At 39.2% G+C, this 13232-nt stretch overlaps 3 protein-coding genes and 1 long non-coding RNA gene across 5 annotated transcripts; 2 read left to right on the forward strand and 2 right to left on the reverse strand.

Moving 5' to 3' along the window:
• LOC104746032 (chitinase-like protein 2) lies at positions 2976 to 4348 on the reverse strand. The gene is made up of 3 exons (XM_010467415.2): positions 3867 to 4348; positions 3623 to 3782; positions 2976 to 3540 (listed from the first exon to the last, which is right to left on the reverse strand). The coding sequence occupies exons 1-3, from the start codon at positions 4285 to 4287 to the stop codon at positions 3108 to 3110; spliced, it is 1014 nt and encodes a 337-aa protein (XP_010465717.1). The 5' UTR covers positions 4288 to 4348; the 3' UTR covers positions 2976 to 3107.
• On the forward strand, positions 6873 to 8089 carry LOC104746033. The gene is made up of 5 exons (XM_019236690.1): positions 6873 to 7100; positions 7189 to 7435; positions 7567 to 7653; positions 7767 to 7949; positions 8024 to 8089. The coding sequence occupies exons 2-5, from the start codon at positions 7343 to 7345 to the stop codon at positions 8087 to 8089; spliced, it is 429 nt and encodes a 142-aa protein (XP_019092235.1). The 5' UTR covers positions 6873 to 7100; positions 7189 to 7342.
• Positions 9336 to 10116, forward strand: LOC109129336. Its single transcript, XM_019237406.1, has 2 exons — positions 9336 to 9474; positions 9566 to 10116. Exon 2 carries the CDS (start codon positions 9707 to 9709, stop codon positions 10010 to 10012), a length of 306 nt encoding a protein of 101 aa, XP_019092951.1. The 5' UTR covers positions 9336 to 9474; positions 9566 to 9706; the 3' UTR covers positions 10013 to 10116.
• LOC104746034 lies at positions 10198 to 11451 on the reverse strand. Of its 2 annotated transcripts, none has more exons than XR_760813.2 (3): positions 11120 to 11451; positions 10668 to 10994; positions 10198 to 10554 (listed from the first exon to the last, which is right to left on the reverse strand). It is a non-coding gene; the product is annotated as an uncharacterized LOC104746034 (long non-coding RNA). The 2 variants fall into 2 exon arrangements; XR_760812.2 differs by having other exon boundaries at positions 10198 to 10490; positions 11120 to 11450.

The raw sequence follows: 13232 nt of genomic DNA on the forward strand, positions 1-13232 counted from the left end.
GACCGTGAAATCCTTACCCAGCACAGGCCATGCTTGCTTAAAAAACTCACTCGTATAGCCATCCGGTCCTGGACTTTTATTTGCAGGCATCGAGAAGAGAACCTTCCTGATTTCTTCATCCTACACATCCTGAGCTAACATAGCTCTATGGTGCTCACTGCAACGAAATGGTAAGAGTGATTCAAGAGTTTCAACCGTGGCTCCTTCGAAATCACTTGGAACAAGTCCAAGGAAATCTGAGAAGAACCTTGCCGCTTCTTGCTTGATGTCAGATTGTGTGGTGGCTAAGGAACCATCCTCGCACTGTATCTCACGTATGGAATTAGTATGCTCCCGAAGCTTTACCGCATTATGAAAAACACGGTTGTTCTGATCGCCAACCTGGAGCCAATGAAGCTTTGACCGCTGTTTCAAGAGACCCTCTTCAAGCTCCGATAGATGTAGCCAGTGTGCATAAGCATCAGCCTCATCCTGCACTACAGCAGTCGTAGGGTGAGATAATGTTTCAACTTGTTTAGCACAAAGATCAGTATGTGCTTCCCGCGTTCTCTTCACCAAATCCCCCAGGCGATCTCTAGTCAAGGAACGAATCCCCTGTTTCAGACCCTTTAACTTCTTTGTGAATCGGAACATTGCAGTAGTCGAGATAAACAGAGGGACAGAATCATCCCAAAACGATTTAACCAAGGGCAGGAATTCCGGCATAAGAGCGACAGAGTTCACAAATTTGAAAGGTCGCTTAAGAGCGGGAGTGCCTACATCCAACTGAATACGACTTCGAAGATGATCAGAGCAACCTCCTGATTCGTATACACAGTAAGAACGAGGAAACCTGTGCAACCACACGTCATTTATAAGAACCCGATCTAGCTTCTTACAGATGAGACCATCATCACGTTTATTACACCATGTGAATAAAGGACCCTGAGCGCCCATGTCTGACAAATTACAGTGGGTAGCAACGGCCTGAAACTCATACATACCCGGAGATAAAATAGTTGTAGGATAACCGGAATGCTCTTCCCCACTCAAGATCTCATTGAAATCACCCATAATGATCCATGGTTTGTTTTGAAAAAGCTGTGAGTCCTTATGATGACACATATCTTCCCACAGACTTCTTCGTTCCTCCACCAAATTCCTTGCATAAACAAACGAACAGAAAAATTCCTCTGTTTCACCCTCCAACAGAATCGAGCAAGTGACGATTTGATCACTTTTAAAAACCGGAGTTAAGCGGACAGTTGGTCGCCAGAGCACCCAAATGCGACCTAACCGGTGATACTCATAATTTGACAGAAAAGACCAATTACTGAAAACAGAAGATGCAAGCCGAGTTGCTTTCTTTTCCTTGACTCGCGTCTCCAAGAGACAACCAAACTGCATTTCCTTATTGCTTGTCCAATCTCGGACCACAGAATGCTTACTAGTTTTATTGAATCCGCGCACATTCCATGAAAAACTCATCATTTTAAAATTGACGGTGAGGAAGTCTCTGCTTTGAAGCAACGGAGGAATTAGCCTTAGTTGCCTGAGCTGAAGCTTCCGTACGTTCCTTCTGCTTACGTTGAGTGATTCTGGCCGATGGTGGACGTCCACCTCGACTGTTATCACTTGTGGTATTAGCCGTGTGTGACTCATTTTGTGGTAGACTCTCCGCAGATGAAACTCCCAAACTGGTGTCTATAGCATTGCCTAACGGTTTCTCAACAATTTCCACTGCAGTGTCATCGTCCTCAACAATTTCCCCTTCCTCATCATCCTCGTTACTGAGAACAGCGAACTTGGATGCTGAAACTATGGAGAGCGTATCTGATGGCAGAGCTGCAGATTTGCCAGGGCTACGAGACGTTTTTGAGGGTGACACTACAGACCATTCATCAGACACTGCGGACTGGACCACTGGCGAGTGAACCACAACATCCAAACCATTTAGCTTCACAGCCGAACCAGGAACAGAGGCAGATGTTACTGGGGGTACATCATTCTCAATAACCTCCTTTTCAAGCATGGTTGCAGAGGGAGTTGGCTCCTCCCGCATGAGGGGGGGACTCACCTCCACGGGCTTCTCAGCACTACAATTAGCTACCAAATGCCCCCATTTCTCACATGAAGTACAACGAGGGGGTAACCAAGGGTAATGAAAATCAACCGTAAAGGCATAGTCTTTTTTAGAATAGGAGATACTAGTGGGTGGGATCTTAGACAGATCAGCGTTAACAAATACTTTTGCAACATCAAAGTTTGAACAAGCCTCAGTCTGAGGGTGCAAATTGATTGGAGAACCGGCTGCACTAGCAATATAACTCAGCCCCTCCCAAGAATACAGATGCATCGGAACCTTCTTTAAATGGACCCATAAAGGGATGGATTTTGCCTCAGGTTGTTCTTTCTCAGTGATCGGGGACCAAAGCGAAACAACCATTGGGACCTCAGCAATATTCCACATACCACGTTTAAGGATCCTAGGCCGGAGAGTAGGATCAGAGACCTTAAACCGCATTGTAGTGGAATTAACTTCATAGACATCGATCTTAGAAGAGTCATTTCCCTGCTTCCAGATCTTATTTAGAATGACATGGACCTTACCAACGTGAGGAGCAGTATCGAGAAATTTTCCAAGGAGAAAATCCTCCCAGAGCGGTGTAGAGTTATCGAGTACATCATCGGGGATCACCACCGAGGCTTTCCCCTCTGTAGTAGAGATAGCAACATCAAACTTCCTTAGAACCTTCTTATTCTGAACCATCGACACCCATGAATCCTTCATCCTTGGACTAGACGTCCCCCGAGGACTCTCCATGGAGGCCGACATCACCAGCCGTACAGCCTACCGGCGCCGGGGAGCAAACTTTGCCAACACGAAAGCCAAAACCCTAATCGCCAAAATTGTCGCCTCCTTAGCAAAACGCAGCCAAAAAAAAGAGTTTGGTGTTCGAACTAGGATTTTATCTTTATCCTTTTGGTGTGGGAAATATTGTAATTCGTACGTATATTTTTACAAAATATATAACAACCAAACCCCATGCAAAAGTCAAAACACATATACACCAAACTCGAGTTCTTTTTTCAAAAGTCAACCGAACCATATTTCATAAAAACATCACTCAAGAAGAGGAACCAGAGGTCGGAGGAGCAGAGGATGAGGAGGAAGTGAAAGGCTCTTGATCGGCGCACGATAGAAACTCGTGAGGACCAGCTTCTTCTCGTCCAACGCCTATGAGATCAAGATAATACAAGTAGTGAGAAACGATGTTGTTCATCTCATCGTTATCGAATCCGCTATTGCAGATTTGATCGCCGTAAAGAACGTTGATGGTGGCTCCGAACCCGGGGGTTCGTTTCGACGCCGTGTCGTTCTTCGTCGGCTTCCATTTCCCGACGAATACGTCGTGTGCTGACGGCAAATGCTTCTTCGGTGGCGTCATCCACCGCCAAATCGCCGCCTGAAACGCCAACGTGGCGTTGTTCTCTAGATACTCTGGATGACTTAGTAGGTCCATTTTCAAAGCTTCCCCGGTTTGACCATAATTGTAATTCCTAAAACCAGATCAACGTAAACGAAGTTGAACCTGAGAATTAAATTAGAGTAAACCAGAACTGTTTGATTAAAACGACGTACCAGTAAACCGGTAAAGCTCCTCGACCGTGGTACGAGACTCCGGGAGTACAAGGATACGTCAATTTATAGTAATCGTCGCAATAGAGCTGATCAGGACTCATCTCCTTGTTGTAACACAATCCCCAAGCTAATGGTCCGCCCGTTGCAACCCCGTACCCGCCTTTAAAATCGAATGATTGTACCGGTTAATAGCGATTCCAATTCCCGGTTGACAAACCGGTTTGGATCATAAAATTAAACTTACATGAGGTTTTGCTTCCTACGTGACCAAGAAACGCAGCGACTTCTTTCATCCCTTGAAGTTTCTCGCCGGTAGTACCGAACCCAAGAGGCTGATACTCAGCGGCGGCGGTGATGAATGATCGGTAATCCCAAAAACCGACGGCGTGAGCCACCGGACTGTTACGCTTAGAGAATAGTTCTTCGAATTGATATGTGTCAAAGAAATCGGAGATTGTATGGTTGCAACAATACGCGGACCATCCTTTACATTCCCATCCTTTGTCGCATAGCTTTTTGCCCTTCACAATCTTCACCAGAGGCTTTATCGCTGAACTAGAAGTCTCGGAACCTTCCTCTTCCGCAGTGACTAGAGATCCGGTATGAAACACGACCAATTCCACCGTGAGAAGTAGCACGAAGAATAATAGCGGTTTCGAAACCATGGTTTATCAAAAAATTTGTTGGTCTTTTTTGCTTAACGATGCGATCATTAATTGTTTGTGTATAGTTAATATATACAAACATATAGGCATAGAGACTATAGAGTTGTGTCGTCTTCGTATTAGGAGGAATTGGGTTTTCGGGATTCGGTGGGGTTTTTTGCTTGGCTTTGAAGTTTCTTAGAGTGTAAGTTACATCTTGAGAAGGTTGGTTGGACTTGGAGCATGGACACGTAGAACTATAAACGTTATAAACTTTATATTTCTAGCAAAATGGTTATCTACTGCAACGCAATTAAACTTTCAATTTTCTTTTTTAAAGAATAATAATGAAGTGTTCGTTTTATGGGACTGATTACAACAGATGATTGAGAAATAATAATGAACTTTGGACTAATTTATTAATTAGTTATGAACTAAATAGCATGTTATTTCGAAAATAATACTCCAAAATATAATTAAGTTGATGTGTTGGTTCCAGTGAAACAACAAGATCCTCATGGAGGTTGCAGCAACACAACTTGGTAAATTGGTAGATATATATATGTATTATTTTTTCTCCATTTGATTTTCTTCGTTTATTAACTCACATATAAAATGTACGGTCTTCTCGTTTGATTTCTGTACAGAAGCTTATTTGCCTCGACAACGTATATGATCTCTTTTATTTTTACATGCTTATAATCAAGAGCTTTTAACTCTCTGACTCTGTTACATAAACAATAAAGGAGAAGGAATCACTCGATCTTTAGTTGTGTCGGAAAATTTGTTTTTGTGTTAGTGGATTGCTATGTTTAGTCCCAACCGGTTGTGTAGACTATATGAAAACGTGTTTCCACAAAATAGGTTCACCAACACAAGTGGCGTGAGTCATATTAGACGAAAAAGATGTATTATCTAACATAATTCTTTAGTGGTATATGATAATTCTTCAATAGTATACTTGCGCAACAAAATATATTAATTATATGATAATCTCTATATATAATATATGTACATATCAACTTTTTTTCTTTTTCTTTTGGGGGTGTATGTTCTCATTTTTCAAAAGGAATGACGTTATATGTACACATTGCATTTACGTGAACTTATGTATATGTATTAAGGTTCGTAAGTAAAAGGCTAGCGTTGTAATATAAAGAATATCCTAATAAAACACGTGATCATAACGGACGTGTGCTCGTGAGGTTTGCATAATTTAGTCCGTGAGGTTCCGTTCTAGGAAGCTTATGGAAGTTGTTAGATGAGCCGCTCTCACAGGACGCCGGGGACGTATGTGATCGAGGGCTCTGTAAACTTTGCCGTTGACGGCTTAGTCTCGGGCCTCCCTTGAAAGGCTTCTAGTGTGTTTATTGCTTGAGGAATTTGGCTTCTACAAATTGTACCCGCCCTTCATCACGAGCTTACCACACGGGAAGAACACCAATATCGTTATCACTTCGTCCAACTCTATTCACCTCGTGCCTATGTCGAGTGGACGGACTGAGATCATGTTTATGTATTATGCTTCCATGTTTTTACCTTTTTTGCCATGGGACCATTTCTATAGGATTATAATCCATGATTGTAAACCTAAACCTTTTTCATGTCAATGATTTATTTACATTGTTAGCAAAAAAAAAAATAACGGACGTGTGGTGGTACAGTGAAAAATTATGATTGGTGCATAGTTGTTATACATTTAGATGATCGGGTTCGAGTCGTACCATCTAGTATACATATTCGACAGATCATCACTATTATTAACTCTTCGTTGGCAACTATAACGGCTAACCAAAAAAAAAAAAACTATAATGGCTTTTATTTTACCCAAAAGTATATATATATATATAGATATATATGCATTGCAATATTCTAATTTATTCTCTCAACAGATACTGTACTAATTAGTTTTCTTAAAATCATTGGATGGAAATGGAAGAGATGGGTGACAAAAAATTAAAAAGAAGGAAAGAAATAAGGAGAGAGAGATAGATTCTCAAAAGAGAACTCATGAGAAACCTTCAGGAACCTCCCCAGTCAACACTAATTTTTCATTAAAACATTTACATAAAAAATTTTAATTAAATAACGTGATTATATGAAAATATTAAATTAAATGTGAAAATCCCATTTTTAGAGATTTCCAGATGGTGATGTTCTAGCAAAGTTCCCAATACATGTCCAATGTAAAGAAAGTTTAGTGACCAATTATTGATGCGTTAGTAGTGTTTTTCTTTTAACTTTGTAAAACTTATAAAAATAAAATAAAATAACATTACGTACAAATTTAAACAATAAGCATACCTTTTACCGAAAAAAACGATAAGCTTTTATTTTGCCCAAGAGAGAGAGATATATAAAAGCATGCATAAATACATCATTGTCCACAGTCCACTAATCCAAAGTGGTTGGAGTTTGGTTCGCATGCAGGTTTCTATTTTTGGACGTTCCAAATTAATGTAGATGAATCATTGAAGTATTTTAGTGAGTTGCTTAGTAATAAAACAGATTAAATATAATCTAAATAGTTCAACTTTGCTAAGCATCGATCGTTAAATAAAACAAGGATCTCGGGCGTGTCAATTGGTGATTGGCTGGAAGAAAAAAGATTTTTTTCTTTTTTTCTGCAACTCTCTCTCCCTCGCGACTCTCTCTCTCTCGTTCTCTTCTCTTGGCGAATCGGAAGAAATCTACAACACTTCGACTTGATTTTTTTCTTTTTTCTGCAACTCTCTCTCCCTCGCGACTCTCTCTCTCTCTCGTTCTCTTCTCTTGGCGAATCGGAAGAAATCTACAAAACTTCGACTTCATCTCACCTCCGATCATCTTCTCAGGTTTTTTTTTATTGAATCTAGTGAAATCGAGTTGACGGATATGGTGTTCAATTCGTTTAATATATGATGAAAATCGAATCTTCTTCAGGATCCAACGCGATGACAAACCCAAACCCAACCGTTGATTGAAAGCAGCTTCGCCGGTCGCCGTCAGTAACAAACTAACAAATAAACCTCAGCTTAACTCGATCTGGCACTGGCAGGTCTGAGATTCCATCCCGAAGAAGATTTGACGTAACTTGATGGAGCGTTTGTCGTCACTTCTGCTGGTTTTAATCATCGGTGGACTCCTAACTCCACTAGGAGGAGTGTCACTCCCGACCTTGACAATCCATGTAACGAGACTGATCTTTTTTTTTTTCTTTTTTCTTTTCTGTTTGTAGTATACGTATGCATGTTTTTTTTTTATTACGTATCCCGACTATGTTTTTACTAAGTATTTTAACACAAAATTTTTACGTTTCAGAGTCCCGACGGGGATCTCATCGACTGCATCAGGCGAGAAGATCAAATAGCCTTCCGCCATCCGCTTCTCAAAAACCATTTAATTCAGGTTAATTTCCCGCCCCTAGCTCTTGTTTAATATTACCAATTATGCATGTGTTAAATTGGAAAAATTAATCATTTTTTTCTTATTTTCTCTTGTTTTGTAAAAATATGATACAGGAAGCACCAACGGACATGCCATATACGGTGAACAAAGAAGAAAATGGATGGCAAGTCTGGCACAAGAACGGGACAAAATGTCCTGAGGGGTCTATTCCAGTACGACGGCTACCTTTACATCAGAACCAGACGGTCCAGACGATCAGTTCTAACGCCGCGGATAGAGTCATCAATGGACATGAGGTACGTAATTTGATCTGTTCTCGTTTTGGTGGGCTTACAAATTCTAAATTTTATTTTGGTGGGTTTCATACAAGTTCTATAAGCGGGTTTTCATTTTAGTGGGTTTCAAACAACACTCTCTATTGGTTGGTGGATTCTAATTTTTTCTTTTTGAGTTTATAATCAAGAAACTCTTAATGGGTTTTGATTTGTTGGGCTTAAATTATAAGCTCGACTAATGGGCCTGGCTGGCCACTTGTGTTATATTTTGTTTTTGTTATTTAACAATCTAATAATACTAAACCAGATCGATCTGATTAAGAGTTAAGAGTCTCTTATAGATTTTTATGAGGTTCTTTTTTCTTTTGTTTGTTTATTGAAAACAATGTCTAGCACACATCCATTTTTAGTTAATCATATAAATTTTATTTTCAGAAGATTATAAAATACGTTTTTCTTACATAAATCATCAACAATATCTGTAAAATATGTTATAAACAAATAACTTTGTTCGATTGCTTTTTGTTTGACAGTATGCAATTGGCCGTCCCAATAATAGCCAACCAATCTATGGAATCCAAGTGACGATGAATGTGTGGCAGCCAAAGATAGAACGATTTAACGAGTTTAGCCTGGGACAGATCTGGCTGGTCTCAGGTTCATATGGCGATAGTAGTATCAACAGTATCGAGGCGGGCTGGCAGGTCGGTATAAAGAAAAATAAAAAATTAATCACTAATAACTAATATTTCTAATTTCGTATTAATATATTTTAATCAAAAAACTTATTTATATAAAAAATATCAATAATGAATAACTATAAATTTGACTTTTCAGGTTTATCCGAAGATATATTTCGACTACCAGCCGAGATTGTTCATATATTGGACGGTATGTGTAATTTTGTTTTATTTAACTTTCAATGCCAAGTATTATACTGACAAAAAAAAAATAGTAATAATCTTAAGCCTAGTCTAATTCTGTTATGTACCTCGAAGTAGAAGAGAGTATTATTTAACAAATTAAAGATCAATATTACATTATTATAGATGTAGGAATGTTTTCTAAACTAGATCAGAGTATTATCATTTATGAGCTAAATATTCTGTCAAAGACAGAGATATAAGTATTTATATGCATTTTGAATTTTGTCTATTGTCAATTTGTCATATAATTATATAATAACGGCTAGTAGTAGTAGCGAATGAAATGTATTTTCCCACAAACAGTCATATATGACTATATATATTAACTAGTTAAGTAGTTAGATGTGTTACACGTTCGATTCTTATATCATAAGTATTTTTAAAATATTAGTTTCTCATATGATTTGAATGATGTTAAGAAATATGGTTATCAATAAAGTTTAATTTAAAGATTTAATTACGTGATAATGTAGGCGGACGCATATAATAACACAGGATGTTATAACTTGCGATGCGGTGGTTTTATCCAAACCAGCCGCACGATTGTGGTTGAGGGGGCCATATCTCCAACGTCTGTTGTAGGAGGTACCCAAGTCGATCTGACTTTCAAGATATGGAAGGTTAGATTATTTGCTTAAGTTTTGGTTTTTATTTTTACATAAATGTTTTCTAGTCAACAAATTATATATATAAACACACAAATGCATGTAGGATCAGAAGGTTGGGAGTTGGTGGCTGGCTGTAGGCCTTGGACATGGCGTCTTGGAGCCGGTCGGATATTGGCCGGAATTTCTTTTCAGCCTCCAAAAGGATTACGCACATAAAGTGGAGTGGGGCGGGGAGATCACAAACATGCGTACTTTTGGCCGGCACACGACAACGGAGATGGGGTCGGGATATTTCCCCGACAGCGGTTTTGGAAAAGCCGCATATATGCGAAACATAGAAGTTTCATTGTCCGGAGAAGGTTTCCAGTCGCTTCAAGATCTTGCAGTGGGAGGATCTAACCCGACTTATTACCGAGCCAAGAAGTCCAACAACTCAGAGTTCGGGACGCATTTCTTCTATGGTGGGCCGGGATATGCTACTGCAGCTCACCTGACATGGGACTCTACCCTTCTATATCTATGTTTCTGCTTGTTGTTCTTGGTTGTTTAGTTTTTTTTTTTTTTTTTCGGTTTGTTTTATGTTATTGTTTCTTATGACTTAAAAACGGTTTGTTGAAAAAACTTGGCAGTGTTTGGTTGTTGTACTTGCTAACAGAATGTTTGATTGTGAAGTTACTAGATCATTTATCTTCTTAAATTGCGTGTAGATAGTAAAGCTAGATACTAGCGTGTGTATAAATGAAGGTTAATTTCCGTATTGAATGAAATGAAAGTTAGAAACTTCCAAGTTCCAACGCATGCCAGCCTTGTCATTGTGTGAGTATACTCCATGATTTTGGCATGTACAAGAGACTAACGACACTTCAAAATACATAAAGTTTTCATAACTAGTAATCTCGGCGTGGTCTGCATTAATATCTGCCTTTGCCAATTTCGTTCGGTTATTCTGTTTGGATGGATCGATCAAAGCTCTTCTAAGTCAAGCAAGTGTAAATCAAAGCTCTCATAGCATCAGATAACCTACGCAACTAAAAAAAAAACAATTGCAGTGACAACAAGTGAATTTCTTGTCTCTTAGACCCATTCCATCCCCTAAGAAGAAGACATTTACATAATTGATTAACGGTCTTAACTTACCCACAAATTATACAAGAAGTAAAGATTAAAAACCAGTAGAACAATGAAAGAAGAATCTATAAACATACCACTAATCTTTTGAGGAAGAAGAGCCTCAAGTTGAGCATGGATGGTGACCAAATTGAGCATCCTTGCAACGAACAAACAGAAGCACTTATCCAATAGCAACACGAGTAGGGTACCCAAAAAAGCTTTACCCAAAAGCAGCAACTCTCGTACCAGTCTGAAGCCCCTATCAGGCACACGAATCCTAACACTAATCCTCAAATGGAAATCCTAACACTAACCTCGCCGAAACGAAAAAACTAAACAGGACAATGAAATTGGTAACCTTCACCGGGAGTCCCCACGCGCCTCTTCTCCATTAACTTTGTGCTTCCCAATCCCGTTCGAATCTGCCAAATAGATTTTAGGGTTTCAACAAACAAAAAAAACTCAGAATCCGTCGATTTGATTTTAATCGACGGCTTAGTATTAGTACCTTTGAAATCTGTAACCAAAACTCAGAAATTAAGTTCACCTTCTATTAAGTAGAGCACTTCCTTTAGTTTACTCCTAATCGAATCGTTACTCAATCTCCACAAACGCAAAAGAACAACCTTACCCTCGCCGGAAACTACGTCTTCCTCAGAGAAATTAAATGATAGTCGGAGCCCCTAACCAGCCGCCGCAGCGCAAACAAAGAAACCTTCTCTTTTTTTTTTTTTTTTTTTTTTTTTTTTTAATACAAAATGGCAATAATCATATAAGAAAACAGTGTATTACAATAGTAACTTTTCCTATGAGCTCTATGTTTGGAGTAAGCTTCAACAAAGCTTAAAATGGAAACTAGTAAATCCTATTGTGTTTGTGTTGACAAAGAGATAAGGATCAAATATCTATGAGTTATCTAGATATGTGACACAACTTATGGGGTATTGAAAGATTGAGAGTTTGAGAAAGACCAAAGTTTTGAGTTATTTTCTTTGGTATTAATAAAGAGAGTTATTCTTTATTATTTGAGTTGTTAAACTATCTCTTGATTCTATATTTGGTATCTGAGCAAGAGTTCTTTAATCATGTCGGAAATCACCGTAGCTACACCACGGCCTAAAGAAGTAGGAGGAAGATCTCCTTCGATTGTCTGTCCTATGTTAACATCAACCAACTACACCGTATGAGCGATGAAGATGAGGATAGCCCTTCGAGTACACAAAGTATGTGACGCCATTGAACTAGAGACCGATAAAGTTGATTCACTTGAAAACGATATAGCTATGGCCTTATTGTTTTAGTCGATACCGGAGAGCCTAACACTGCAAGTTGGAGAACTTGATACAACAAAGAAGGTATGGGAAGCAATACGTTCTAGACACGTTGGAGCAGAGAGAGAGTTCGAGAAGCCAGACTTCAAACCTTAATGGCGGAATTTGAACGCTTGAAGATGAAGGAATCAGAGACTATTGATGATTATTCAGGAAAGCTTGCTACGATTTCATCAAAGTCAGCCGCCTTAGGAGTTAATATAGAGGAATCGAAGATTGTTAAGAAGTTCCTTAACAGCCTTCCCCGAAGAAAATTCATTCAAATAGTAGCTTCTCTAGAACAAGTTCTAGATTTGAATACCATCAGCTTTGAAGATATCGTTGGACGCTTAAAGGCTTATGAAGAGCGTATACAAGAGGAAGAAGATACTCAAGATGATCAGAGTAAATTGATGTACGCTAACTCAGAGCCACAAGCAAATCAAGCAAATCAACACTACCGAGATTACAATGGTGAAACTGGAAGTTACAGAGGAAGGGGCCATGGAGGTAGATCTTACTACAGAGGACGAGGACGAGGTCGCTACGGAGGCAGAAATCCCTCACAGATTACATGCTTTCGTTGCGATCAAACTGGTCACTTCGCAGCACAATGTCCAGATCACCTATTGAAGCTGCAGGAAGTAGAAGAAAACAATAATAAGGATATAGAGGATGCAGACGAGCTCTTGATTCATGAAGTGGTTTACTTAAATGTAAAATTGGTTGTACCAAGCAAGTTCGAAACAAGTACAACTAGAAACAACATATGGTGTCTCGACAATGGTGCGAGTAACCATATGACTGGGGATAAGAGGTATTTTAGTAAGCTTGATGCTTCTGTAACCGGTAAAGTACGCTTTGAAGACGATTCACGAGTTGATATCAAAGGAAAGGGAACCATCGTTTTTATCGATCAGAATGGAAAATCAAGGATAATGACTGACGTTTACTACATTCCTGACTTGAAGAGCAATATCATAAGTCTTGGTCAGGCCACTAAAGCAGGTCTTGACATACGGCTAAGAGGTAATTATCTAACTATGAAGGATGAGGAAGGGAACCTACTTGTGAGAACAGAGAAATCGAGAAACCGCTTGTATAAGGTGCAAATGGGATTGCAGGACAACACTTGTATGAATCTTTCAGAGATAAGCGAGCCAAGTAGGTGGCATGCAAGGTTGGGACATATCAACTATGCCACCTTAATATCAATGTTGGGAAAAGGATTGGTTCTAGGAGCTCCAAAACTTGCTCATGGAAAAGAAATTTGCAGATCGTGTTTACTTTGCAGCAAACAAGACGTGTGTTTCCTCAAGCAACCAACTTCAAAGCTAAAAGGAGATTAGA

Source organism: Camelina sativa, chromosome 15 (assembly GCF_000633955.1).
Source record: "Camelina sativa cultivar DH55 chromosome 15, Cs, whole genome shotgun sequence".
Taxonomy (NCBI): domain Eukaryota; kingdom Viridiplantae; phylum Streptophyta; class Magnoliopsida; order Brassicales; family Brassicaceae; genus Camelina; species Camelina sativa.

What these genes read in the sequence shown, in the direction of transcription:
- LOC104746033 (XM_019236690.1), top strand. Translation starts at nt 7,343, where the DNA reads ATGGAGCGTTTGTCGTCACTTCTGCTGGTTTTAATCATCGGTGGACTC. An exon ending in TCCCGACCTTGACAATCCAT is followed by an intron (nt 7,436 to 7,566) that starts GTAACGAGACTG and finishes TTTACGTTTCAG; the next exon opens with AGTCCCGACGGGGATCTCAT. An exon ending in TCAAAAACCATTTAATTCAG is followed by an intron (nt 7,654 to 7,766) that starts GTTAATTTCCCG and finishes AATATGATACAG; the next exon opens with GAAGCACCAACGGACATGCC.
- LOC109129336 (XM_019237406.1), top strand. Translation starts at nt 9,707, where the DNA reads ATGCGTACTTTTGGCCGGCACACGACAACGGAGATGGGGTCGGGATAT.
- LOC104746032 (XM_010467415.2), bottom strand. Translation starts at nt 4,287, where the DNA reads ATGGTTTCGAAACCGCTATTATTCTTCGTGCTACTTCTCACGGTGGAA. An exon ending in CGTAGGAAGCAAAACCTCAT is followed by an intron (nt 3,783 to 3,866) that starts GTAAGTTTAATT and finishes TCGATTTTAAAG; the next exon opens with GCGGGTACGGGGTTGCAACG. An exon ending in GGAGCTTTACCGGTTTACTG is followed by an intron (nt 3,541 to 3,622) that starts GTACGTCGTTTT and finishes ATCTGGTTTTAG; the next exon opens with GAATTACAATTATGGTCAAA.